This window comes from Antechinus flavipes, chromosome 4 (genome assembly GCF_016432865.1).
Source record: "Antechinus flavipes isolate AdamAnt ecotype Samford, QLD, Australia chromosome 4, AdamAnt_v2, whole genome shotgun sequence".
NCBI classification, from domain to species: Eukaryota; Metazoa; Chordata; class Mammalia; order Dasyuromorphia; family Dasyuridae; genus Antechinus; species Antechinus flavipes.
This window is the reverse complement of record NC_067401.1, coordinates 380256727-380284034: the sequence shown is the minus strand read 5'-3', so window position 1 is coordinate 380284034 and position 27308 is coordinate 380256727. Positions and strand designations below refer to the sequence as shown.

General features: G+C 35.0%; 1 protein-coding gene and 1 long non-coding RNA gene across 14 annotated transcripts in view; one reads left to right on the top strand and one right to left on the bottom strand.

The window, feature by feature from the left end:
• Positions 1-27308, top strand: part of LOC127562617 (membrane cofactor protein-like) — a 56905-nt gene that overhangs the window by 14698 nt on the left and 14899 nt on the right. For 10 of the 13 annotated variants that reach the window (XR_007953733.1, XR_007953731.1, XR_007953732.1 and 7 more), the window contains 5 exons: positions 1042-1127; positions 3772-3966; positions 9505-9687; positions 17899-18093; positions 23546-23728. Coding sequence is in view for 8 of the 13 variants with exons in the window: in XM_051998481.1 (XP_051854441.1) it covers positions 1042-1127; positions 3772-3966; positions 9505-9687; positions 17899-18093; positions 23546-23728 (842 nt within the window). In the remaining 5 variants the exon portion in view is untranslated. The remainder of the gene's footprint in view (positions 1-1041; positions 1128-3771; positions 3967-9504; positions 9688-17898; positions 18094-23545; positions 23729-27308) is intronic. The other 3 variants (XM_051998483.1, XM_051998484.1, XR_007953734.1) reach the window with 3 other exon arrangements.
• Positions 9947-26933, bottom strand: LOC127562622 (uncharacterized). Its single transcript, XR_007953735.1, has 2 exons — positions 25082-26933; positions 9947-10544 (listed from the first exon to the last, which is right to left on the bottom strand). It is a non-coding gene; the product is annotated as an uncharacterized LOC127562622 (long non-coding RNA).

Below are 27308 nucleotides of genomic sequence, written 5' to 3'. Positions count from 1 at the left end.
AAATAAGATCAGGATCCAAGTCAATCCCAATAAACTTTGAATAGAAAATGCATCTGCAGCTAGAATAAGAACTATGGGTATTGAATATCAATCAACACATCTATGTTCACTTCTTTTTTCTGGTTTTTCTTTCTTTTCCGTGGTTTTTCCCTTTTGCTCTGATTTTTCTCTCCCATCATGTTTCATAAAGAAATGTGTATTTAAAAAGTTAATGTACATGTATAACCAAGAAATAATTTTTTTAAAATTAATAAACAAAAGGTAAAAGAATGGGCTACTAGGATTTAAAAAAAATAAGATTAAGGAACATTGAGAAAACTATTTAGTAATTTCAGATTCATGTCAAGCATATTAACTTTTTGCTTATTTATAAGAGTTTGGTATGGGGGTACTTTAAGTATCTCTGATATGGTATAGTTTCTAGGGAAATATAGCAGTGGATTTGGGGTCCCCTGACCTTGGGGAGGGCTTCTGTTCTGGTTTATATTTGATTCCCAAAGTCCTCTAGTTTTGCCCTCCCTCCCCCACCCAACATAGGAATGCAATTGTTCTGACAGTGCCTAATTCTGGAGAACTCTCCTCAATTCATTGCTGACTGATATCTTGTCAGTGAGAACCAAATTGCAGAGACAACTCTTCCTTTCCTACCTATAAGCCATAGAATTAATGTGTCTGTGATAGAAAGCTGAATAAATGTGTCTCCTTGCTTGTTTCACTGCTAATTTCTTTTGTAAATTTAGCCTGCTCTTTAATGGAGATACAGTTACAACAAATTTTGCCCTTTGGCTAAGGAGATGGGTTTAAACCTGCAAATGAGACACCTGGGGACACCTGTCTATGAACCCAAACCTTTGGGGTCCCCTTCCCAACCTCAAGATCCTTATTTGACTAAATTGTAACAGTTTTATTCGTTACCTTTATAATATTTTTCATGAGCTTTTATTGAAACTTTGGTGTAACTATAGTTTTAAAAAGATTGAGGTATCAGTCTATTAGCTTATTCGAGTTGTATTGTCCTATAACATGTTGTCTTATTTTCAGTTACACTTTAATAGGTGATAATATAAGATTGTGTGAGATTGCTGGAAACAAAGTTGTATGGAGTGGTGACGTTCCATTTTGCAAAGGTAATTAATGGATTTATACATTTAAAGAGTTTTTTTGCATGTATATTTGGGAATTATGTAGTGTCTGTCTTTTTGCTATTCAAAATGCAAATCAAAATTCATGTTAAAATATATTCATTTTCAAATGGTCTCGCCCTAGCATGGTAATGCAATAATCCCCAACTTATAAATTGGTACATTCATTTGTGAACTATAACATTATTCTAGTTTAGCTCACCAAAGCACACTCAATCACCTATATCTTTAAAAGTTTAAAGGAAAGAGAATATCTTTTCTTGGGGAAAAGACAAATCCAAAGCAAAAGTTAGAAATAGGACACTTTTCGTTTTTATGTCCTCCTATCTCCTGGTGTCCTTTAAGGACACCTTTAAAACCCAAAAACTCTGACACCCTGTGTCCAAGCCTACCTTCTAAAAATCCTTACCCTTGAATTATATACATATTCTTGCCTTTTCTGCAATCAGGCTTCCTGTTCCTTTTATCTTGTTATCTCAAATATGATCAAAACAGTTGGAATTAATTCACACCGAATGTTCCAGTTCAGTAATGTAAATATTTATTAAGTGCCTGCAGTATAGAACACACTGTGCTAAACACCAGAGATATAAAAAGGAAAAAACAATTTTGTCCTGAGAGGCCTTTGAAAAGGACCAGCACTTAAGAGGTATATGGGATATAACATTGTATAACCTATATGATAAATTGAAGAGTGAGAGGCCACTAACAATTAGCAGAATCAGGAAAAGCTCTCTGTTGTGAGAGTGGGAGGATAGCACTTGAGTTTGATCCAGAGGAAGCCTGAAGATTTTTGGAAGTGAAGGTGTGTGTTCCAGGTATACACAAAGGTATGAAGATAAATGGAATTCTGAGGTTAGCTGAAATCTAGAATTATGAAGGGAATAATTTGAAATAAATCTGAAAATTTAGGCTAGAACTGGACTGTGATAGGCTTTAAGTGTAAAGCTTAAGAGTTGGTATTATCTTGATCCTTCTAAATAATAAGGGGCAGTTGAAGCTTCTTTAACAAGGTAGGTACATGACCATTGACACTGTCATTTAGGAAGCTTATTTTGGCAGGGTAGATTATAGAAAAACTGGATGCAAGGTGATCAGTTAGTAGTATGATGTATAAAAAGTTGGAGAGACATAATTTCTGGGTAATCAATCATTTATTATTAATGTTAGCATATTATTAATAAAAGAATGGGGCCATCTCTCTCAGATTTAAAGCCAAATCATGGAGCCCACTCAATACTTAGATGCCTTTGAAAGTGGATGTTCCTGATTGTGCAAATCAACTCTGTTTAACAATTAATGAAGAAGAATTAACCTATTGGAGGGTGGACCTGTTTTACTGAAGGACTTGGGGAGATGACTTTGATCATGTCATTTACTTCTTAATCACCCCCATCCTTGGACAATTTAATCAAAGAATTTATCCCCAGTCAAATCTGATTAGAACACAGTGGACAGGAATTCATCTAGATAAGATGGTCTGGACCTCAAACAAGGAAATAGGACAAGAAAAAAGTCTGGATCTTGCCCATAATTGGCTATTAATAATCATTTCTCTCAGAAGATTATAATAATAATCCAGGTAAGGTCATAAGCATTTGAATTATGGGGGTTCTCATGTGAATGGAGAAAAAAGGATGGAAGTAGGGTTAGCGAAATGGATGTAAGGGATGAGCGAGAATAGAGAGTTCAGGATGAAAAGCTGCAAGCTTGAATGATTGAAAAATAGTGATGTCTTTAGTAGAAATAGTTAAGTTTAACAGAGAAGAGAAGTGGGATTACAGGCAAGATATGCTGATTGTCTATTAAGCCCTCTGAAGAGATTTGTATTCAGAAAAGAAGTAGTGTCCTAACTACATTAAATTTCTCAATTGGTGAAATTTCAGATCTTTTTTGCCATAGTGAAATGAAAAAAAGTTTTAGAAGATTAAGGAAGGAATTTCACTCACAGGGAGTAGACTGTACAAAAGAACACCAAGATTGGACAGCTAGTAAATGTTGATGAATGTCTGACCTAAATGATGGCCACAAGTGGGAGATGGTGGTCCCCATAATAAGAATAGGGAAGCTTCATAGCTCCTTCTCTTTCTCTGCTTCTAGAGTTACAAAGACTTTCCTCCTCTTTGTCCTTTGGCAAGGATATTCCCTATACGTAATATAGGTAAATGTGTCCTAATGTTCAACATGCAAGGACTCCAGGCTTTCTCTCCCACATGATTTTTCCAAAGTAAAATACATCTTTAATTTATCCAGCAAAAAAGCTTCCTTAAGATAATAATGCTCCCAGAGTAGGAACTAATAAGTATATGGTTTCTAGGGGCATGTAGAATTAGTGCCATCTCTCTCTCTCTCTCTCTCTCTCTCTGCTTTTGCTGTGCAGATATCAGTAATGATGATAAAACCAGCTTGATGCCCTGGGGAAACTATTGGCAGGGGGTGTTCTTGTCCTTCTCTTCCTCTCAATCTATTCCTTCACATAAGGACTAAAAGCCTCATCCTAATTGGATCAGAACAACCTTAAGTTGAGTTTGTTAAATGGTTAAGGTTTTTGTCACCTTGAATGGAATATTTTTGGTTCAGCACGTGAATAAAAGAAATACTTACATTTAATTTTTTTCTTTCCCATAAGTTAATACTTGCGTACCACCTCCAGATATCCAAAATGGGGAACACAGTGGTGCTGGCAAGGATTTGTTCAGCTATGGTGAGACAGTGACTTATCGTTGTGACTCAAGTGTTCGAGATCGATTTTCACTTATTGGAAATAACACCATTTTTTGTGATAAAGATGGACAATGGAATACGGTGCCCCCTCAGTGTAAAGGTGATGGATTTCTTGAGGTGGAGGTTTCCTTCTTGACTTATAATAGTAAAAGACTACTTTGAAAATAATCCTATTGAGTTTATCAGTCTTTGATTATAAACAAAGCCCACGTCCCATGTTTGTTTTAAAATGTGCCTTGAACCTAATTCAGTATGACAGGTGTTTTAGAGTAAAAGTTGATTCTACATCTGGAAATGTTATATAATCCTAGGGTTGGAGATGATTTGTATAGTGGGTGCTTTTTGAGTTTGTAACAAGATCACGTAATTTGTAGATATATCATGTAGGTATTTGACTTAGAACTTAATTTGAAAAAAAAATCTGTACTAATATTTTCACATAAAGATTCACTGTTAATGTAAGAATATCATCTTTACAAATGAAATGAAAATTGTCACTCACAATCCTTACAGGGTAGGTTTACATTTGTAATACTTGTCATCATTTGAGTTGTTTGCTGAATCAACTTTATTTATTTTTTAAATAGCTTTTTATTTTTCCAAATACATGCAAAGATAGTTTTCAACATTCACCTTTGCAAAACTTTGTGTTCTAAACTTTTCTCCCTCCCTCCACTTACAAAAATATTTATAGCACTTCTTTTTGTGGCGATAAAGAATCGGAAATTGAACAGGTGCCTGTCAATTGGGGAATAGCTGAACAAGTTGTTATATACGATTATGATGGATTCCCTATTCAGCAAGCAATCCAATATAGGCTAAGCATGTGCAATTCTTCTAAGCATATTTCCACATTATGCTGTGCAAGAAAAATCAGATCAAAAGGGGAAAAAAACAAGTAAACAAACAATGTTAACAAAAACTGTGAAAATACTATGTTTTGATCCAGATTCAGTCTCCTTAGTTTCCCATCCAATTGCAGATGGCTCTCTCCATCACAAGTCTATTGGAATTGCCTCATGATTGAAAAGTTCCAAGTCCATAACAGTTGATCATCACATAATCTTGTTGCTGTGTACAATGATCTCCTAGTTTTATTCACTTCACTTAGCATCAGTTCATTTGGGTCTCTTCAGGCTCCTCCAAAATCATCCTGCTGATTGTTTCTTATAGAACACATGAGTCCTTTTCCTCTTTTGTGTTCTTTTTGGGAATACAGACCTAGTAGAGACACTACTGGGTCAAAGGGTATGCACAGTTTGATAGCCCTTTGGGCATAGAAGAACATCCTTTTCTACAAATACTTTTAAACTACTTTAAATATAACTAAAAGACAAAATTAAATAATAGTATTAACAAGTTCCAAGTTAATGATGTTACATATAAAGAAAGCTTTTAATCAATAATATTATGAAATGTCTAAGGAAAACAAAATCCAATATATCTTTGACTATCCCTCCCCTTTTTTTAAAGTTGTTATAAGGTATAGTTTTGATCTGATTTTGGCTTTTTTCCAGACAGCTTAAATAGATAGCTCTTTGGTAATCTTCCCTGAATCCTTACATTAAAGTCATGTCGCATCTAGGACTTATCCATAACTCTTAATCTTCAGGAAGACATAACATCAAAAACTCTGGTAGGTTTTACAAGTGTAAACTTATTGATATTTTAGTTTCAGCAGAAACTTGACAAAATTATTTTGTGTTTAGGAGTTAGTACACCTTTCCCTAGACAGATGCTTTTTTAGAGAACATAGTTACGTTTATATGTGTTTTCAAAGTTTTTTAAAAAGACACATCATATCATTTTTCTGTCATGAAGTTGTGAATTGAATTGTTCTAATTCTGAAGAGCAGTTTGGAAGTATGACCACAGGACTCTAAAATGGCATAACTCTGACCCTGCAATACCACTATTAAGCTCATATGCCAGGGAGTTCAAATTAAAAGGACACATGTGTACAAAGGTATTTATAGCAGCTTTTTCTGTGATGACAAAGAATTGGAAATTGAACAATGCCTGTCAATTAGGGAATAGCTGAACAAGTTGTGATGTATGATTATGATGGTATTTTGCTATAAGGAGTGAAGAGCAGGATCGTTTCAGAAAAACCTGGGAACATATACGTGAACTGATAAAAAGTGAAGTGAGCAGAACTAAGAAATCATTGTACATAGTAATAGCAATATTGTACAGTAATTATCTGTGAATGATTTACTATTCTGATCAAAATATTACTCTAATATAATAAATGAAGGAAAATGCTGTTCCCTCCAGAGAGAGAACTCATGAAGTCTGAATGCAGATTGAAGCTTAATTTTTTTACTTAATTTTTTTTTTCTTTTCTCTTTATTTTTCTTTCTGTCATCATCTTTACAACATGGCTGACATGAAATCATGTTTTGCATAATTTCACATGTATAATTGATACTACATTTCTTGCTTTACCAACAAGTGGGGAACAGGTGGGGAGAGAAAATTTGGACCTCAAAATAAAAAAAAAAAATCAATGCTAAAAATAATAAATTTACCTTCAAAACAAACAAAAAAAGCAACCACCCTATTTCCCTCACCAGAAATAAAAGCAGAAAATTAGCAAGCTTGAGTCAGTGTAGGTTGATCTACAGTTTTATTCCTTCTCTTCCCAAACTTGCATAAGATTTATCGTGAGAATTTAGGGGTACGATGGGATAGACCCTTGAATGAACAGACTAGGTTAGAGGATTGGCTAATGTCTCCTCTGATATGATATATCAAAATCAACATTGTTATATCAGGGTAAGTGAGGAATTTTTGAAAGATGAGTACAGTCAGCCCAGGTTTGGTTTTTTTTTGTTGTTTGTTTTTATGATAGCAACAGCAGCAAGATGCAAAGTATCATTTGTGCTAGGGTAGAGACCTTGTTCCATCTTAGACTGGTAGCTTCTTGCCCAGTCTTTCCAGTCCCTTTAGTCCTCATATCAGCCCTATTGACTAAGAATTACTTCCTCTTTTCCCAATAAGTCAAGACTTAGGAACAGTCTTATATTAGCTTCTGGGACTAGCCCTATTTAATTAAATGTTAAATAAATATCTAGAATTGAGATTTTTATTGCAATTACATGTGACTTAATATTTAAGTCTTTACCTTTCCATTTGCTATCAGATAATTATTTTGGAAACTACATAGCACGATACAAAATTGAATCTATTTTACAGGATTGCTCCATACACCTAATAAAAAAATCACACTTCTTCCAAAACTCCTGTGCTTTGTAGTTGAGAAGATAATATACATCCTCCTCCTCATATGTATGGAACTAAATTAATTTGGTTCACTTTGCTTCTAAGAAGCAGTAAAATATAGTATAGAGGTAATTAGTTATCTAACCTTTAGAAAACTTTTCAAAAATTAGTTTTCCAATGCATCTTCATTCTTGGGTTCTAAAATTTAGAGCTAGTAAAAACATTATTATGTGGTTTCGCTCTTAGTTTTGGGGGGAAGGAGGTTTAAGGTTAAATGTGAAATTTTTCTAAACCTATTTCCTTATTTGTCATGTTGAAAAGCAACAAGCAAATAACAAAAAATAGCCCTTAATTTTTATAAATAAGAAAACAGAGTAAGAATTAAAATGCTACTCAAATTCTTAATTCATTGCTCCTTTTTACTATATATTCTTAGCAGTGAAGGGATACATAGGAGATTACTTGTGCCACCTCACAAGTGAGTTACATGTTTTCTATCCCCAACCAGCCTGATATAGAAGGAAAAAAACACTTGATTTAGACCTTGAAAACCTGAATCTGAATCCTGGGTGATCCTGAGCAAGGTTCCCATGTTCTGTAGAAAGTTCTTCTCTGGTTCCTCATCTGTAAAGGCTTTAGTTGCTCTTCAAGGTGATTTCTAGCTGGAAATCTTCTGATTCTGATATTTCCTTAGAATTTAGGCTATTCCTATATGACCCATGTGCTTCCATCTCAGAAAATTTATTTTCATTTGACTTTTGTTATTGTTATTTTCTATTTGAAGAGGAAACTATTAAATTTTTCCTTTTCTTTTTGGTAAGTTCCTTTTGCGGATGACCTTTCTCGGTCTCCTGGAGAAGGCTTTACCTTTTACAAACTGCCTTTGATTCAAGATCTTTCAAAAGTCATTTTATATTTCCTTTCACAGGCCACTTCTGCTTAACACTTAATATATAAAGAACTTAAAGTTTTGAAACATTCAATGATTTCATTCCAAAATTTTATTCTTTTAATTAGTAGTAGGGATAAGTCCTATAAATGCTTTCATTGATTCATCAATTCACCATGAAAAAATACATTTTGTGAGCCAAATTCAACCTGGTAGATATTTATTTAACACTTAATTCAATAGGGCTATTCCCGAAGGTAAGCAGCAGAGGAAATAAAAAGATAAATTATAGGAAAAGTTAGCTATATGATGATTTTTGCCCATACTAATCAATCTACCAAAGAATTATTTAATAGAGCTAGAAAAAAGAACAGCATTCATCTGAAGAACAAAAGGTCAGGAATATCAAAGGAATCCTTTTGAAAAAAAGGAAGGCCTCAGGATTGCCCCAGATTCCAAATTATAATGCAAAGCAGTAATTACCAAAAGAATCTGATACTGGATAAAAAATCGAGATACAATATACATTAGTAACTCTGAGGTACTATGCAGCCATCAGATTGGCTAACATGACAGAAAAGAAATGACATACTGGAGTGGATGTGGAAAACTAGAGACGCTAATGACACCAGTTAAGAACTGGTCCGGCCATTTTGGAGAACAATTTGGAACTCGAGCAATAAAGCTGCACTTAAGTTTTGACCCAATAATACTGTTACTGGTCTGTACCCCAAAGAGAAAAGGAAAAGTACATGAATGTACAAAAATTGTAGCAACTATTTTTGTGTTGGCAAAGAATCAGAAATTGAAAGGATGCCCATCAGTTAAGGGAATGGCTGAAGTTTTGGTATATGATTGTGGTGATATACTTGTTTTGTAAGAAATGATAAGTAGGATGGTTTTAGAAAACATGGGAAATTTTATATGAGCCCTTCCAAAAAGAAATGAGTAGAACATCTACACAGAAACAGTATTGTAACAGTGATGAACTGTGAATGACTTTAGTGCTCTGATCAATACGATATTCCATGACACTTCCAAAGAATTTGTGATGTAAAATGCTGTCCACCTCCAGAAAGAGACCTCATGAACTCTGAGTGCAGATTGAAGCATATATTCTTTCACTTAATTTTTCTTGCCTTTTTTTTCCTCTTACAACATAATTAATGTGGAAATATGTTTTATATCACTTCACCTATGTAACTGAATTTGTATATCTTACCTTCTCAATGGTTGAAGAACAGGCTGGGAGGGAGGGAGAGATTTCAGAACTGAAAATTTCTTTGAAAGACTTTTTTAAAGATGTCATTTGCCCCTGCATGTGATATATTTGAAATCAAATTTTGCTTTATATTTAATCATGTTTATCATTTACTTTAAGGATTTTTTTTTTTTTTAAATTGTTGGGAATAGTTTATTTCCCACTTTTTCTGGCCATGAGATATCATTATATACATTAACTACTGATCAACTCCTACTTCTAAAATGCAGTCTTTTCAAAAACTTCCTAAATTTTCTTTTGCAGAAGTCAGATGTGAAACTCCACAAGTTGACAATGCAGTCCCAATATCCGGATTTGGGCGCTTTTATACTTATAAGGACACAATTATTTTTGAATGTGAAAAAGGTTATATCTTACAGAGTAACAACAAAATTACCTGTGAAGCTGATAATAATTGGAGCCCTGCACTTCCAGTTTGTTATAAAGGTATAAAAATTAGTCTTTTACTTCTTTCACTTTGCTAATTCTAATATGAGTAACAATACTAGAGTGACTTTAAAGAAATCATTGCTTGTCACATTTGCAGCTTGTACTTATTTACTGTGACATAATGTTTGCCAATATATCCTCCTTTAATTGTTAATATTTTCAAGGCTCATCTCAATTGTTGCTTATTATTTGAGGACCCGTGATCATTTTCCTAGTTTTAATGTTCATCTTTTCACCTCTTTCCCCAGAATAAGTTAGTTTGTATTTATATTTTTTATATTGGTCTATGGAAACAGATGTTTCATATACAATTCATACTTGGACCTATACTTTTCTGGATTTGGGGCCAGATATCTGTCTGTGATTTCTTTTTCCCTGAAACCCTATTTTTGGTATTTTAGGACCCACTCACCTTATTCCTATCCACCTCCCTTACTCTGTCTATTACTCCAATGTTCCACTGAAGATCTGACCACTTCTTCCACTCTACTTTTGGAACGCTGGCAGCTCTTTAGGGATAAAATTTGCTTTCATCTTAAACCTTTTCCTTTCCCAATCCTTCCATTTTACTGAGAACCAGTGACCCAGCTAATCAATCCGCCCTTTCCAGCGCTGGTTGTACTTTCTCGCCCTGCTTCTCATTTGGTGTGTGGTTGGGGGATTTGAGATTCCCCTCGCTTCCTGTGGCCTCTTATATTCCATCCTTTATTTACCACCATCATTCAGGAGCCTTGCCACTCCACACCTCCTCCCTAATTAAGATTCTAATTGCTGCTTTATACCAGCTTCTCAAACATTCTTCCTCTATGCTCACTGAGTGAAGAGCCTGGCTTTTTTGTCTTTCTGCTCCTCAGCTTCTGCCCGCATAACCAGGGACTTGCGCTTACATTGATTCTCTCTCCAGCACCCTCCCCTCTGAGGGACCCTTTCTTTGGGTTTTTCCCATCACCTGATTCTCTGTCCCCACCTCAGCTACTCTTAGAAACGACCATAACCTTGATCTCGTCTTCTCTTGTAAGCGTTTCCATTTGTGTTCAGAAATTCCTTCTCTGAATCCAGTCAACTGCCATCTGGAATTTCTGTCTTCTCTCAGCTACAGACTTTTTTCTTGGTGCATATCATGGCCTCCAGTCCCTCTGCCAGGACGTCACCCAGACATTTTCTTCATTGGCTCCTGTGTCACCTTGGCCTGTTGATGAACTGCTGTGATGCTATCCTAAGGCCCTTGCCTTCTACTACTTCATTGTCCCATTTCTCTCTTTCTAGTCTTTCTTTGTCAAACTTCAGTCTTGGATTAGTCCTACTGTCCATTGTTTTTCGCTGTTATTCATGTTCCTCGATGAAGCTGCAAAAAATCACAAAACCATGTTAACTGGGTCTACTACAAATTTATATTACATTATCTCAAGTGAGCCTCATTCCTATAAGGGATTCTTTTTATATCTTCCTAATCAATTCATCATCCCACTCCCCGCTGCAGCTTTTTCCATCTCTCTTCAAACACCAATTACTTTATTTTGCCTCACTCTTTAAGCTGAGAACTTTGCCTCTTTTGTCACTGATAAAAACATTGGCAGTGCTTCCCGAGAGCTCCCTCTTGTCCCTTCTTCATCTTGTATCACTCAAATGTCCAACTGTTGCTGTCTCCTTCCCTCCCATCTTCTTGCCAAGACTAACCCCTCTGCCTGCGGAATAATCCCATTTCATTCCTTCTTGGGCATTGATCTCTGTCATCCTAGCTCATGCAGTCATTTCTAACCTTGCCTCTCTAGTAGTCACTTCCTGTGCTTTGAAATGTTTTTATGTCTCCTCCCTCCATAGTTCCTTATTTGATTTGGTTGTCCCTGCCGGTGGTCCAGGACTTCTCTTCCCCTTTGGGCTTAGTCTGCCTGAGAAGGCTGGAGCAGCTTTGGTGCTTCCACTGTCTTCACTCTCCCTCTCTCCTCTTTGTAGCTTCACTAATGGCCTCACCATTCAGCCAAAACCGCTTTCTCCAAAGTCTCCAGGGACTTCTTCACTGCTAAATCTCAGTCCTCGTCCTCAATGTCTCTTTGAGGTTCTTTACTCTATGGCTTATCCTCTTTTTCTTGATCATTTCTTATCTCTTGGTTTTCACAACATCAGTCTCTCCTGGCTTTCTTTCTGTTGTCTAACAAGTCCTCCTTCTCCTTTGAAGTGTCTTCACTCAGGTCGTGCCCACTACCGGGAGGTTTCTCAAGTGGGTCCTCTTCTTCTTTGGGTTCTCTATCTCATCAGTTCCCATGTATTCATTTATACCTTTTCTGATGGTTTCCCCCAGCTGCCTGATGGACATTTTGAAATGGATATGTCCCATAGATATGGGATATATCTTAAACACTGTGTCTAAAACTGCACTCGCCTTTCTTCCCAAATGTCCCTTCTTTCTGACTTTCCCAACATTGTCAAAGACACTCTCCCCCCAGTTCACCAGGCTTACAATTGAGATTACCACCCTTGACTCCTCACTTCTGTCTTATTCCTTCATTTCTAATGTTAGGAAGTTCTGTTTGTTATATCTTCAGAATCCTGTGTTTCCTCTGACACTGCCACTACCCATGCCACTTTGAGTAGCTTGCCTTATCTCTGCGCTCTAGTGAATCCCCTAATCGATTGTCAAATTAGTCTTCCTAAAGTATAGATGTAACGTGGCTCTCCCCCTCCTCCATTCATGTAACTCTGGTGGCTCTCTGTTGCCTGCAAGGTCTGATATTAAGTCCTCTGTTGTTCAAAACCTTTAATAACCAGAACCTCTTATATTTTTCCAGTTTTCTTAAATGCACTCCCCTTTTCCCCTGTATTTTCTGTAATCCAGTGACACTGAACTCCTTGCTGTTCTTTGCACAGATACTAGATATTCCCATCTCCCAGCTATAGGCATTTTTTACTGAATGTCTCCCATTCTTAGCTGTCTTTATCTCCTGGCCTCCCTGGCTTCTGTTAGGTCTGAGTCAAAATTCTTTTTACAAGAAGACTTTCTAAGGGGCAGCTGGATGACAGTGGATGGAATACCGCTTCTAAAGTCAGGAGGATCTGAATTCAAATCTACCCTCAGACAGTTAGTACTTCCTATCTTTGTGGCCCTGGGCAAGTTCACTTAACCCCAATTGCTTCACCATCATCCCCTCTGAAAAGAAGACTTTCTTTATTCCCCCAAATGCTAGATTCTTCCCTCTCTTGTATATGTATGAGAGAAGAGAATGAGTGTGTGTGTGTGTGTGTGTGTGTGTGTATTTGTATGTATCTTTTGTACATAGTGTTGCATATTGTCTCCCCCATTTGACTGTGAATTAAGGTCTTTTTTTTTTTGTCTATATTCCTATCTCTTAACAGTTCCTGTCTTGTAGCACACTCGTACTATATAGTTGTTGACTGACAATAAAGAAAAATTATAGGAATTTTTATTTTAGGAAATGAAAAGACAAGGCCATAACTTTATATTAATAAGAACAGTGGTTCTTAAACTTTTTGACATAATCTATTTTTCTTTATTGAATTTCTAGGAACCGTTATTCCTCCCTCTAAAGAACACCTGTCTGAAGTCGTCCAGATTTAATATTTCCTTATTTAATGTATATTATTAACAATCTTACAGTACTTTGGGTCATCATTCATTGATCATCTTCACCAAACCCCAAAATTAGGTGATGATGCAAATGATTAAGAAGTGCAGTGAAAAGGGAAGGGAAAAAGACTATAGGTCAATACTTCTCCCATGTCTATTTCTAGTGATATTTAACGATTCTCGCTGACTTATCTTCAGTAAGGTAACATGGCAATGTCTTTTATAGAATTCATTATAAGTTTTTCATTTTTTAGAATTCAGTCCATTTATTGTGTTCTGAACTGCTGAAGGTTCTTTGAGCTTGGGAACTGTTCTCATTTGACCAGTGTGATATTCCTAGCACTTATCTGATACTTTCCTGATACTGCTCAGAACCTCACCGTATCCTGCTGTTGCTAAGAGAATGAATGGAGATAGCAGTTCACCTCTCCAAATGGCATCTAAAATTTCATTAGTCATAAAATCATAGTTGGAAGGAGCCTTGGAGGCCATTTATTTCAATCCCCTCATTCTATAGATGAGGAAAATGAGGTCCAAGAAAGGTAAAATCACACAAGTACAAAGGTTTTACAAAATCTTAACGAATATAGAAGTTTTTCAAATTCTTTTTTCCTTTTTTTTGGGGGGTGGGGGGGGACTAGATATTACTCAATAAAATGCACTGTTCCATTTCTTACATTCATTTATCCTCTGCCTCAAGTTTTCAAGAAGAAATATCCATTGTTTTTCACCTCTTTCAGATTTTTTATTTTATTTTGCTGAGGTAATTGGGGTTAAGTGACTCGTCCAGGGTTACACAGCCAGGAAGTGTTAAATGTCTGAGAGCAGATTTGTTTTTTTTTTTTTTTAATTTTATTATTATTATTTTTTACAATTTTTAAAATTTTATGTAATAATAACTTTATATTGACAAGAATCCATGCCAGGGTAATTTTTTTACAACATTATCCCTTGCACTTGTTTCTGTTCCGATTTTTCCCCTCTCTCCCTCCACCCCCTCTCCTAGATGGCAAACAGTCCTATATATGTTAGATATGTTGCAGTATATCCTAGATATATAATATATGTTTGCAGAACCGAACAGTTGAGAGCAGATTTGAACTCAGGTTTTTCTGACTTCAAGGTTGGTTCTCTGTCCATTCCGCCACCTAGCTGACCCAAGATGTATTTCTTATGAGGGCCTTTGATTTGCATGGTAATTGACAAAGTGGGGAAAATAATGTTTTCTAGAAGCAAATACAGAAGGACTGCAGTTCTAATTAAGCCTTCTAGTCTCTGGCCAAGGGTAAATGTTCTTCTGACTATGGTACTTGGAGTGTTGTTTTGAGAATCAAATGTGATAACATATCAGTATTTTGAAAACCTTAAAATGTTTACGTAAATGTTAGTTTCTATCAACAGTGATAAAAATATGACTGGAATTGTTTTTCTCTGGAAGAAAGACATATAAAATATTTAGGCTAGGAATTATTTTATGTACTGTTAAATATTGTCATTGAAAGAATCTTTGGTCTAGTATTCCCATTTAGGATATGGCGATAGGTTCTGGGAATTTCTGGGGGATATAATATAAAAGGCTAGCCTGCATTTTATAAAAATTAAATTTATTTGTTGACTATCAATTTTACTCACTGGCAAAACATACTCTCATGTTCATTGTAAATAAATGTTTATTAATATATTTCACTCTATGATATAATCAAATGTATATTTAGTTTTATTTTTGCAGTTTTTCCAATATCTTTTTTAATTGCTGAAGCACTTGGGATTAACTTGTCCAGGGTCACACAGCTAGGAAGTGTTAAGTGTCTGAGATCAAATTTGAACTCGGGTCCTTCTGATTTCAGGGCTGGTGCTCTATCGACTGTGCCACTTATCTGCCCCCGCTTTTGCAGTTTTTCATAGGAGTTAAAGCAAAAATACTTATATGGGTTTGTAAAGTTTTCATGGTAATGAGTAGAGTTTAAAAATTATTAAATAGAAAAGAATAGCAATTGGTTAATAATAATCGAAGTTCATTAGACAGTTTCTAGAGATTAAAAGTACAGAACTTTAATATTATCCAGATAAAGCTAAAGCAACAGTTTTTAAATGTTTTTTTTTTTTTTTTTAATTAAATCTGCCTTGGGGGTGTGTGTGTCTTTTTTAGGAACTGCTATTACTTCCAAAACAGAACTGTCTTTCTCCAGTCAGCCAGGTTAATTCAGCATTTAGCATTTTTATGCAAATTTTAATTATGATATTCATCCCCTTTCTTTTATATATGCATTCTGATACTTTACTATCAGTAAGGAGGGAAGTAAAAAAGGATATATACTCCTTCCATATCTTTCCTCAGTGGTTCAGTGGCTCTTTCTGACTGTTCTTGTGACTGTTTCTTGGTAAAATCTTGTTCCAAGGCTTTCCATTTTTCAGAATACATGTAGTTTGATTTAATAAAAATATATATTATGAGCAAAGTTCTATATTAGATTAGAACAGTTCTGAAGTGAACAGGGAAGTTCCCCATCCCATGTTTAAAGTGAACTTCAGGATAGACGACTGTCTATTTTTAAATAAATTTCCTAAAAAAATAAATCCTGATATCTGTTGACTTTACATTACTCATCTACATTTCCCAGTGTGTCCCTTCCAGAGAGAAGTCTTCTATAACAATAAATTTAAAAGGGAGAGGGGAAACAATTAAGCAAAACTAATACCTGCTGCTCAAAATGTTCTGTCTTTGATCCTATTTTGTTTCTTTAATTACCAAAACAAAACAAAAAACCTATAAGAAAGTGGAAACAAAGATGTTCAATTGAGGAATGGCTAGACTTTGAATGGAATAAATGATTATTGATTATTGATCAGTAATAAATGATAAAAGGGACATTTGCAGAGAAAACTGAGACTAGTATGAACTGATACAGAGCCAATAGAATCAGTATATTTTATACAATAACCACAACATTGTAAAGAAAAATAATCTAAAATTCTGTTTACTATAACAAATGGCTGTGACTTCAGAATAATTCTTCTAGCCATTTCTTATCAAGAGAGGTGATAGATTCAAGTTATAGATAAAAAAATACATTTTAAAAAATGTTCAATGAGTGGATCACTTTTTATTTTACTATGATTGTTACAAGTTGGGTTTTCCCCCTGACCTTGGCGGGGATATATTTTTAAAAAACATTTCCTTTAAATTAAAGTTTTTGTTTTCAAAACATATGCATGGATAATTTTTCACCACTGACCCTTGCAAAACCTTGTGTTCCAAATCGCCCCTCCTCCCCATTCCTCAACCCCCTCCCTTAGATGGCAAGCAATCCAGTATATGTTAAACATGTTAAAAATATATTAAATCCAATATGTATATACATATCTATATAATTATCTTGCTACACAAGAAAAATCAGATCACAAAGGGAATAAAGGAGAAAAAAGCAAAATGCAAACCAAAAAAAAGTGAGAATATTATGTTGTGATCCACACTCAGTTCCCACAGTTCTCTCTGGTGCAGATGGCTCTCTTCATCACAAGACTATTGGAACTAACCTCAATCACCTCACTGTTGAAAAGAGCCACATCCTTCAGAATTGATCATTGTATAATATTATTGTTGCTGTGTACAATGTTCTCTTGGTTCTGCTCAATTCACTTAGCATCAGTTCATACAAGTCTCTCCAGGCCTCTCTAAAATCATCCTGCTCATCATTTCTTATAGGATAATAATATTCTATAACATTCATATACCATAACTTATTCATCTATTCCCTAATTGACGGGCATCCATTCATTTTCCAGTTTCTGGCCACTACAAAGAGGGCTGCCACAAACATTTTTGCACATGTGGGATCCTTTGCCTCCTATAAAATATGTTTGGGATATAAGCCCAGTAGAAACATTTCTGGATCAAAGGGTATGCCCAGTTTGATAACTTTTTGAATGGTTGGATCTATTCACAACTCTATCAACAGTGCATCAGTGTCCCAGTTTTCCCGCATCCCCTCTAGCATTCGTCTTTGCCTGTCATCTTAGCCAATCTGACAAGAATAGGGAAGCTCCTTCTCTTTTTCTGCTTCTAGCGCTACAAAGACTCACCTCCTCTTTGCCCTCCTAAAACTGTATAGTTCTGTGTTTCTTGGCAAGGATATTCCCTATGCATAGATATAGGTAAATGTGTCCTAATGTCCAACATGCAAGGACTCCAGGCTTTCTCTCCCACATGATTTTTCCAAAGTAAAATACATCTTTAATTTATCCAGCAAAAAAGCTTCCTTAAGATAATAATGCTCCCAGATTAGGAACTAAGTCTATGGTTTCCAGGGGCATATAGAATTAGTGCCATCTCTCTCTCTCTCTCTCTCTCTCTCTCTCTCTGCTTTTGCTGTGCAGATATCAGTAATGATGATAAAACCAGCTTGATGCCCTGGGGAAACTGGGCAGGGGGCTGTTCTTGTCCTTCTCTTCCTCTCAATCTATTCCTTCACATAAGGACAAAAAGCCTCATCCTAATTGGATCAGAACAACCTTAAGTTGAGTTTGTTAAGTGGTTAAGGTTTTTGTCACCTTGAATGGAATATTTTTGGTTCAGCAAGTGAATAAAAGAAATACTTACATTTAATTTTTTTCTTTCCCATAAGTTAATACTTGCGTACCACCTCCAGATATCCAAAATGGGGAGCACAGTGGTGCTGGCAAGGATTTGTTCAGCTATGGTGAGACAGTGACTTATCGTTGTGACTCAAGTGTTCGAGATCGATTTTCACTTATTGGAAATAACACCATTTTTTGTGATAAAGATGGACAATGGAATACGGTGCCCCCTCAGTGTAAAGGTGATGGATTTCTTGGGGTGGAGGTTTCTTTCTTGATTTATAATAGTAAAAGACTACTTTGAAAATAATCCTATTGAGTTTATCAGTCTTTGAGTAGAAACAAAGCCTATGTCCCATGTTTGTTTTAAAATGTGCCTTTAACCTAATTCAGTATGACAGGTGTTTTAGAGTAAAAGTTGATTCTATATCTGGAAATGTTATATAATCCTAGGGTTGGAGATGAATTGTATAGTGGGTGCTTTTTGAGTTTGTAACAAGATCACGTAGATATTTGAAGATATATCATGTAGGTATTTGACTTAGAACTTAATTTGAAAAAAAATCTGTTCTAATACTTTCACATAAAAATTCACTATTAATGTAAGAATATCATCTTTACAAATGGAATGAAAATTGTCACTCACAATCCTTACATGGTAGGTTTACATTTGTGTTACTTGTCATCATTTGAGTTGTTTGCTGATTCAGCTTTATTTATTTTTTAAATAGCTTTTTATTTTTACAAATACATGCAAAGATAGTTTTCAACATTCACCTTTGCAAAACTTTGTGTTCTAAACTTTTCTCCCTCCCTCCACTTACAAAAATATTTATAGCACTCCTTTTTGTGGCGATAAAGAATCGGAAATCGAACAGGTGTCTGTCAATTGGGGAATAGCTGAACAAGTTGTTATGTACAATTATGATGGATTCCCTATTCAGCAAGCAATCCAATATAGGCTAAGCATGTGCAATTCTTCTAAGCATATTTCCACATTATGCTGTGCAAGAAAAATCAGATCAAAAGGGGAAAAAAACAAATAAACAAACAATGTTAACAAAAACTGTGAAAATACTATGTTTTGATCCAGATTCAGTCTCCTTAGTTTCCCATCCAATTGCAGATGGCTCTCTCCATCACAAGTCTATTGGAATTGCCTCATGATTGAAAAGTTCCAAGTCCATAACAGTTGATCATCACATAATCTTGTTGCTGTGTACAATGATCTCCTAGTTTTATTCACTTCACTTAGCATCAATTCATTTGGGTCTCTTTAGGCTCCTCCAAAATCATCCTGCTGATTGTTTCTTATAGAACACATGAGTCCTTTTCCTCTTTTGTGTTCTTTTTGGGAATACAGACCTAGTAGAGACACTACTGGGTCAAAGGGTATGCACAGTTTGATAGCCCTTTGGGCATAGAAGAACATCCTTTTCTACAAATACTTTTAAACTACTTTAAATATAACTAAAAGACAAAATTAAATAATAGTATTAACAAGTTCCAAGTTAATGATGTTACATATAAAGAAAGCTTTTAATCAATAATATTATGAAATGTCTAAGGAAAACAAAATCCAATATATCTTTGACTATCCCTCCCCTTTTTTTTAAAGTTGTTATAAGGTATAGTTTTGATCTGATTTTGGCTTTTTTCCAGACAGCTTAAATAGATAGCTCTTTGGTAATCTTCCCTGAATCCTTACATTAAAGTCATGTCGCATCTAGGACTTATCCATAACTCTTAATCTTCAGGAAGACATAACATCAAAAACTCTGGTAGGTTTTACAAGTGTAAACTTATTGATATTTTAGTTTCAGCAGAAACTTGACAAAATTATTTTGTGTTTAGGAGTTAGTACACCTTTCCCTAGACAGATGCTTTTTTAGAAAACATAGTTACATTTATATATGTTTCCAAAGTTTTTAAAAGAGACACATCATATCATTTTTCTGTCATGAAGTTGTGAATTGAATTGTTCTAATTCTGAAGAGCAGTTTGGAAGTATGACCACAGGACTCTAAAATGGCATAACTCTGACCCTGCAATATCACTATTAAGCTCATATGCCAGGGAGTTCAAATTAAAAGGACACATGTGTACAAAGGTATTTATAGCAGCTTTTTCTGTGATGACAAAGAATTGGAAATTGAACAATGCCTGTCAATTAGGGAATAGCTGAACAAGTTGTGATGTATGATTATGATGGTATTTTGCTATAAGGAGTGAAGAGCAGGATCGTTTCAGAAAAACCTGGGAACATATACGTGAACTGATAAAAAGTGAAGTGAGCAGAACTAAGAAATCATTGTACATAGTAATAGCAATATTGTACAGTAATTATCTGTGAATGATTTACTATTCTGATCAAAATATTAATCTAAGATAATAGTAACGCATTTATGAAGGAAAATGCTGTTCCCTCCAGAGAGAGAACTCATGAAGTCTGAATGCAGATTGAAGCTTAATTTTTTTACTTAATTTTTTTTTTCTTTTCTCTTTCTTTTTCTTTCTGTCATCATCTTTACAACATGGCTGACATGAAATCATGTTTTGCATAATTTCACATGTATAATTGATACCACATTTCTTGCTTTACCAACAAGTGGGGAACAGGTGGGGAGAGAAAATTTGGACCTCAAAATAAAAAAAAAAAATCAATGCTAAAAATAATAAATTTACCTTCAAAACAAACAAAAAAAGCAACCACCCTATTTCCCTCACCAGAAATAAAAGCAGAAAATTAGCAAGCTTGAGTCAGTAGGTTGATCTACAGTTTTATTCCTTCCCTTCCCAAACTTGCATAAGATTTATCGTGAGAGTTTAGGGGTACGATGGGATAGACCCTTGAATGAACAGACTAGGTTAGAGGATTGGCTAATGTCTCCTCTGATATGATATATCAAAACCAACATTGTTATATCAGGGTAAGTGAGGAATTTTTGAAAGATGAGTACAGTCAGCCCAGGTTTGGTTTTTTTTTTGTTGTTTGTTTTTATGATAGCAACAGCAGCAAGGTGCAAAGTATCATTTGTGCTAGGGTGGAGACCTTGTTCCATCTTAGACTGGTAGCTTCTTGCTTCCTCTTATCCCAATAAGTCAAGACTTAGGAACGTTATAATAACTAGAATTGAGATTTTTATTGCACTTACATTGACTTTTAATATTTAAGTCTTTACCTTTCCATTTGCTATCAGATAATTATTTTGGAAACTATATAGCACGATACAAAATTGAATCTATTTCACAGGATTGCGCCATACACCTAATAAAAAAATCACACTTCTCCCAAAACTCCTATGCTTTGTAGTTGAGGAGATAATATACATCCTCCTCATTTGTATGGAACTAAATTAATTTGGTTCACTTTGCTTCTAAGAAGCAGTAAAATATAGTATAGAGGTAATTAGTTATCTTTAGAAAACTTTTCAAAAATTAGTTTTCCAAAGCATCTTCGTTCTTGGATTCTAAAATTTAGAGCTAGTAAAAACATTATTATGTGGTTTAGCTCTTAGTTTTGGGGGGAAGGAGGTTTAAGGTTAAATGTGAAATTTTTCTAAACCTATTTCCTTATTTGTCTTGTTGAAAAGCAACAAGCAAATAACAAAAAATAGCCCTTAATTTTTATAAATAAGAAAACAGAGTAAGAATTAAAATGCTACTCAAATTCTTAATTCATTGCTCCTTTTTACTGTATTTTCTTAGCAGTGAAGGAATACATAGGAGATTACTTGTGCAACCTCACAAGTGAGGTACATGTTTTCTATCCCCAATCAGCCTGATATAGAAGGAAAAAAACACTTGATTTAAACCTCGAAAACCTGGAGCTGAATCCTGGGTGACCCTGAGCAAGGTTCCCATGTTCTGTAGATGGTTCTTCTCTGGTTCCTCATCTGTAAAGGCTTTAGTTGCTCTTCAGGGTGTTTTCTAGCTGGAAATCTTCTGATTCTGATATTTCCTTAGAATTTAGGCTACTCCTATGTATTATATGACCCATGTGCTTGCATCTCAGAAAATTTATTTTCATTTGACTTTTCTTACTGTTTTTTTCTATTTGAAGAGAAAACTATTAAATTTTTCCTTTTCTTTTTGGTAAGTGCCTTTTGCGGATGACCTTCCTCGGTCTCCTGGAGAAGGCTTTACCTTTTACAAACTGCCTTTGATTCAAGATCTTTCAAAAGTCATTTTATATTTCCTTTCACAGGCCACTTAGCTTAACACTTAATATATAAAGAACTTAAAGTTTTAAAACATTCAATGCTTTCATTCCAAAATTTTATTCTTTTAATTAGTAGTAGGGATAAGTCCTATAAATGCTTTCATTGATTCATCAATTCACCATGAAAAAATACATTTTGTGAGCCAAATTCAACCTGGTAGATATTTAGTTAACACTTAATTCAATAGGGCTATTCCCGAAGGTAAGCAGCAGAGGAAATAAAAAGATAAATTATAGGAAAAGTTAGCTATATGATGATTTTTGCCCATACTAATCAATCTACCAAAGAATTATTTAATAGAGCTAGAAAAAAGAACAGCATTCATCTGAAGAACAAAAGGTCAGGAATATCAAAGGAATCCTTTTGAAAAAAAGGAAGGCCTCAGGATTGCCCCAGATTCCAAATTATAATGCAAAGCAGTAATTACCAAAAGAATCTGATACTGGATAAAAAATCGAGATACAATATACATTAGTAACTCTGAGCTACTATGCAGCCATCAGATTGGCTAACATGACAGAAAAGAAATGACATACTGGAGTGGATGTGGAAAACTAGAGACGCTAATGACACCAGTTAAGAACTGGTCCGGCCATTTTGGAGAACAATTTGGAACTCGAGCAATAAAGCTGCACTTAAGTTTTGACCCAATAATACTGTTACTGGTCTGTACCCCAAAGAGAAAAGGAAAAGTACATGAATGTACAAAATTTGTAGCAACTATTTTTGTGTTGGCAAAGAACCGGAAATTGAAAAGATGTCCATCAGTTAAGGGAATGGCTGAAGTTTTGGTATATGATTGTGGTGAAATACTTATGTGTTATAAGAAATGATAAGTAGGATGGTTTTAGAAAACATGGGAAATTTTATATGAGCCCTTCCAAAAAGAAATGAGTAGAACATTCTACACAGAAACAGTATTGTAACAGTGATGAACTGTGAATGACTTTAGTGCTCTGATCAATACGATATTCCATGACACTTCCAAAGAATTTGTGATGTAAAATGCTGTCCACTTCCAGAAAGAGTCCTCATGAACTCTGAGTGCAGATTGAAGCATATATTCTTTCACATAATTTTTCTTGCCTTTTTTTTCCTCTTACAACATAATTAATGTGGAAATATGTTTTATATCACTTCACCTATGTAACTGAATTTGTATATCTTACCTTCTCAATGGTTGAAGAACAGGCTGGAAGGGAGGGAGAGATTTCAGAACTGAAAATTTCTTTGAAAGACTTTTTTAAAGATGTCATTTGCCCCTGCATGTGATATATCTGAAATCAAATTTTGCTTCATATTTAATCATGTTTATCATTTATTTTAAGGGTTTTTTTTTTTTTAATCGTTGGGAATAGTTTATTTCCCACTTTTTCTGTCCTTGAGATACCATTATATATACCAACTACTGATCAACTTCCTACTTCTAAAATGCAGTCTTTTCAAAAACTTCCTAAATTTTCTTTTGCAGAAGTCAGATGTGAAACTCCACAAGTTGACAATGCAGTTCCAGTATCCGGATTTGTACGCTCTTATACTTATAGGGACACAATTATTTTTGAATGTGAAAAAGGTTATTTCTTACAGAGTAACAACAAAATTACCTGTGAAGCTGATAATAATTGGAGCCCTGCACTTCCAGTTTGTTATAAAGGTATAAAAATTAGTCTTTTCTTTCTTTCACTTTGCTACTTCTAACATGAGTAACAATAATAGAGTGACTTTAAAGAAATCATTTCTTGTCACATTTGCAACTTGTACTTGTTTACTGTGACATAATGTTTGCCAATATATCCTCCTTTAATTGTTAATATTTTCAAGGCTCATCTCAATTGTTGCTTATTATTTGAGGACCCGTGGCCATTTTCCTAGTTTTAATGTTCATCTTTTCACCTCTTTCCCCAGAATAAGACTCTCTACTTCAGTTTGTATTTATATTTTTTATATTGGTCTATGGAAACAGATGTTTCATATACAATTCATACTTGGACCTATACTTTTCTGGATTTGGGGCCAGATATCTGTCTGTGATTTCTTTGTCCCTGAAACCCTATTTTGGTACTTTAGGACCCACTCACCTTATTCCTAAACACCTCCCTTACTCTGTTTATTACTCCAATGTTCCACTGAAGATCTGACCACTTCTTCCACTCTGCTTTTGGAATGCTGACAGCTCTATAGGAATAAAATTTGCTTTCATCTTAAACCTTTTCCTTTCCCAATCATTCCAACTTCTTTCATTTTACTGAGAACCAGTGACCCACCTAATCAATCCGCCCTTTCCAGCACTGGTTGTACTTTCTCGCCCTGCTTCTCATTTGGTGTGTGGTTGGGGGATTTGAGATTCCCCTCGCTTCCTGTGGCCTCTTATATTCCATCCTTTATTTACCACCATCATTCAGGAGCCTTGCCACTCCACACCTGCTCCCTAATTAAGATTCTAATTGCTGTTTTTTTTTTTTTTTTTTAAGTGTCTGGCTGATGATTTTTTTTTTTTAATTTTTATTTAATAATTACTTTATATTGACAGAATCCATGCCAGGATAATTTTTTTTTTTTACAACATTATCCTTTGCACTCGTTTCTGTTCCGATTTTTCCCCTCCCTCCTTCCACCCCCTCCCCTAGATGACAAGCAGTCCTATATATGTTGGATATGTTGCAGTATATCCTAGATACAATATATGTTTGCAGAACCGAACAGTTCTCTTGTTGCACAGGGAGAATTGGATTCAGAAGGTATAAATAATCCGGGAAGAAAAACAAAAATCCCCATAAATCCTCAGCATTTTTATACATCACCAACAAAACCCAACAGCAAGAGATACAAAGAGAAATTCCATTCAGAATAGCTGTTGATACCATAAAATATTTGGCAATCTATCTACCAAAGGAAAGTCAGGAATTATATGAGCAAAATAATTGCTGTTTTATACCAGCTTCTTGAACATTCTTCTTCTATGCTCACTAAGTGAAGAGCCTGGCTTTTTTGTCTTTCTGCTCCTCACCTTCTGCCCGCATAACCAGGGACTTGCACTTACTTTGATACTCTCTCCAGCACCCTCCCCTCTGAGGGACCCTTTCTTTGGGTTTTTCCCATCACCTGATTCTCTGTCCCCACCTCAGCTCCTCTTAGAAACGACCATAACCTTGATCTCGTCTTCTCTTGTAAACGTTTCCATTTGTGTTCAGAAATTCCTTCTCTGAATCCAGTCAACTGCCATCCGGACTTTCTGTCTTCTCTCAGCTACAGACTTTGTTCTTGGTACATATCATGCCTCCAGTCCCTCTGCCAGGACGTCACCCAAGCATTTTCTTCATTGGCTTCTGTGCCAGCTTGGCCTGTTGATGAACTGCTGTGATGCTATCCTAAGGCCCTTGCCTTCTACTACTTCATTGTCCCATTTCCCTCTTTCTACTCTTCCTTTGTTAAATTTCCTACTGTCCATTGTTTTTGGCTCTTTTTTGCGTTCCTCAATGAAGCTGCAAAAAATCACAAAACCATGCTAACTGGGTCTACTTCAGAATAATTCTTTTAGCCATTTCTTATCAAGAAATGTGATAGACTCAAGTTATAGATAAAAACATACATTTTTTAAAATGTTCAGTGAGTGGATCACTTTTTACTTTACTATGATTGTTACAAGTTGGGTTTTCCCCCTAACCTTGGAGGGGATGTATTTTTTAAAAAACATTTCTTTTAAATTAAAGCTTTTTATTTTCAAAACGTATGCATGGATAATTTTTCAGCATTGACCCTTGCAAAATCTTGTGTTCCAAATTCCTACCCCCCCATTCTCTAACCCCCTCCCCTAGATGGTAAGCAATCCAGTATATATTAAACATGATAAAAATATGTTAAATCCAATATATATATATACACATAGCTATATAATTATCTTGCTACGTAAGAAAAATCAGATCACAAAGGGAAAAAATGAGAAAAAACAAAATGCAAACCAAAAAAAAGTGTGAGAATGTTATATTGTGATCCACACTTAGTTCCCACAGTTCTTTCTGGTGCAGATAACTCTCTTTATCACAAGACCATTGGAACTAACCTCAATCACCTCATTGTTGAAAAGAGCCACATCCTTCAGAATTGGTCATTATATAATCTTATTGTTGCTGTGTACAATGTTCTCTTGGTTCTACTCAATTCACTTAGCATCAGTTCATACAAGTCTCTCCAGGCCTCTCTAAAATCATCCTGCTCATAATTTCTTATAGGATAATAATATTCTATAACATTCATATACCATAACATATTCATCTATTCCCTAATTGATGGGCATCCATTCAGTTTCTAGTTTCTTGCCACTACAAAGAGGGCTGCCACAAACATTTTTGCACATGTGGGTCCCTTTGCCTCCTGTAAAATATCTTTGGGATATAAGCCCAGTAGAAACACTGCTAGATCAAAGGGTATGCACCCTTTGATAGTCCTTTGGGCATAGTTCCAAATTGCTGTCCAGAATGATTGGATTAGTTCACAACTCCACCAACAATGTATTAGTGTCCCAGTTTTCACATATTCCCATCTGGAGGGGATTTAGATGGGAAAGATGTGATTGTGTTGAAAAAAGAAAAAATAAAGTCATTGAGCTGTTTTTTTCATGCAGATAATTGTTCAGTATTATTACTTAAATTCTTTACAAGCACTCCTTAAAGTAATAATTGTATTTGTGCAAGTACTAAGCATTCTTTGTTATATTGACTTTTATATATAGTATTTTGTAGTTATTTTAAATGAAACTTTTTTTCTTCTGCATTTCCCTTCTGAATCTTGTCATTATATGGAAATACTATTAATTTCTGTGAATTTATTTATAACTTTTGTACTTTGCTGAAGAAATCAGTTGTTATGCTGTTTTTTTTTTTTTTTTTTAAGTTTGAAGTAAATCATGTCACCAGAAAATAAGGATAGTTTAGTTAATCCTTGTCTTTAAAAAGTCTTTTTTTTCTTATTGCACTTCTTGATGTTTCCTGGAATTGCGTAAAATCACAAAAGCCTTATTCCTATAATTATTGGGAAAGCTTCTAATATTTTCCCACTACATGTAATGTCAGAATTAATTTATAAAACTTCAGTGATGAAACAAAATTTTTATAGCTCATAAAAATTTATAAGGGAAAACGAATTGCAAGCGTTTTCCTTAACAGATAAAAGATAAAATAATACTGCTAAGAATCACTGTACTCATTTCAGTTTTTGACAATCTACTTTTCTTTTTG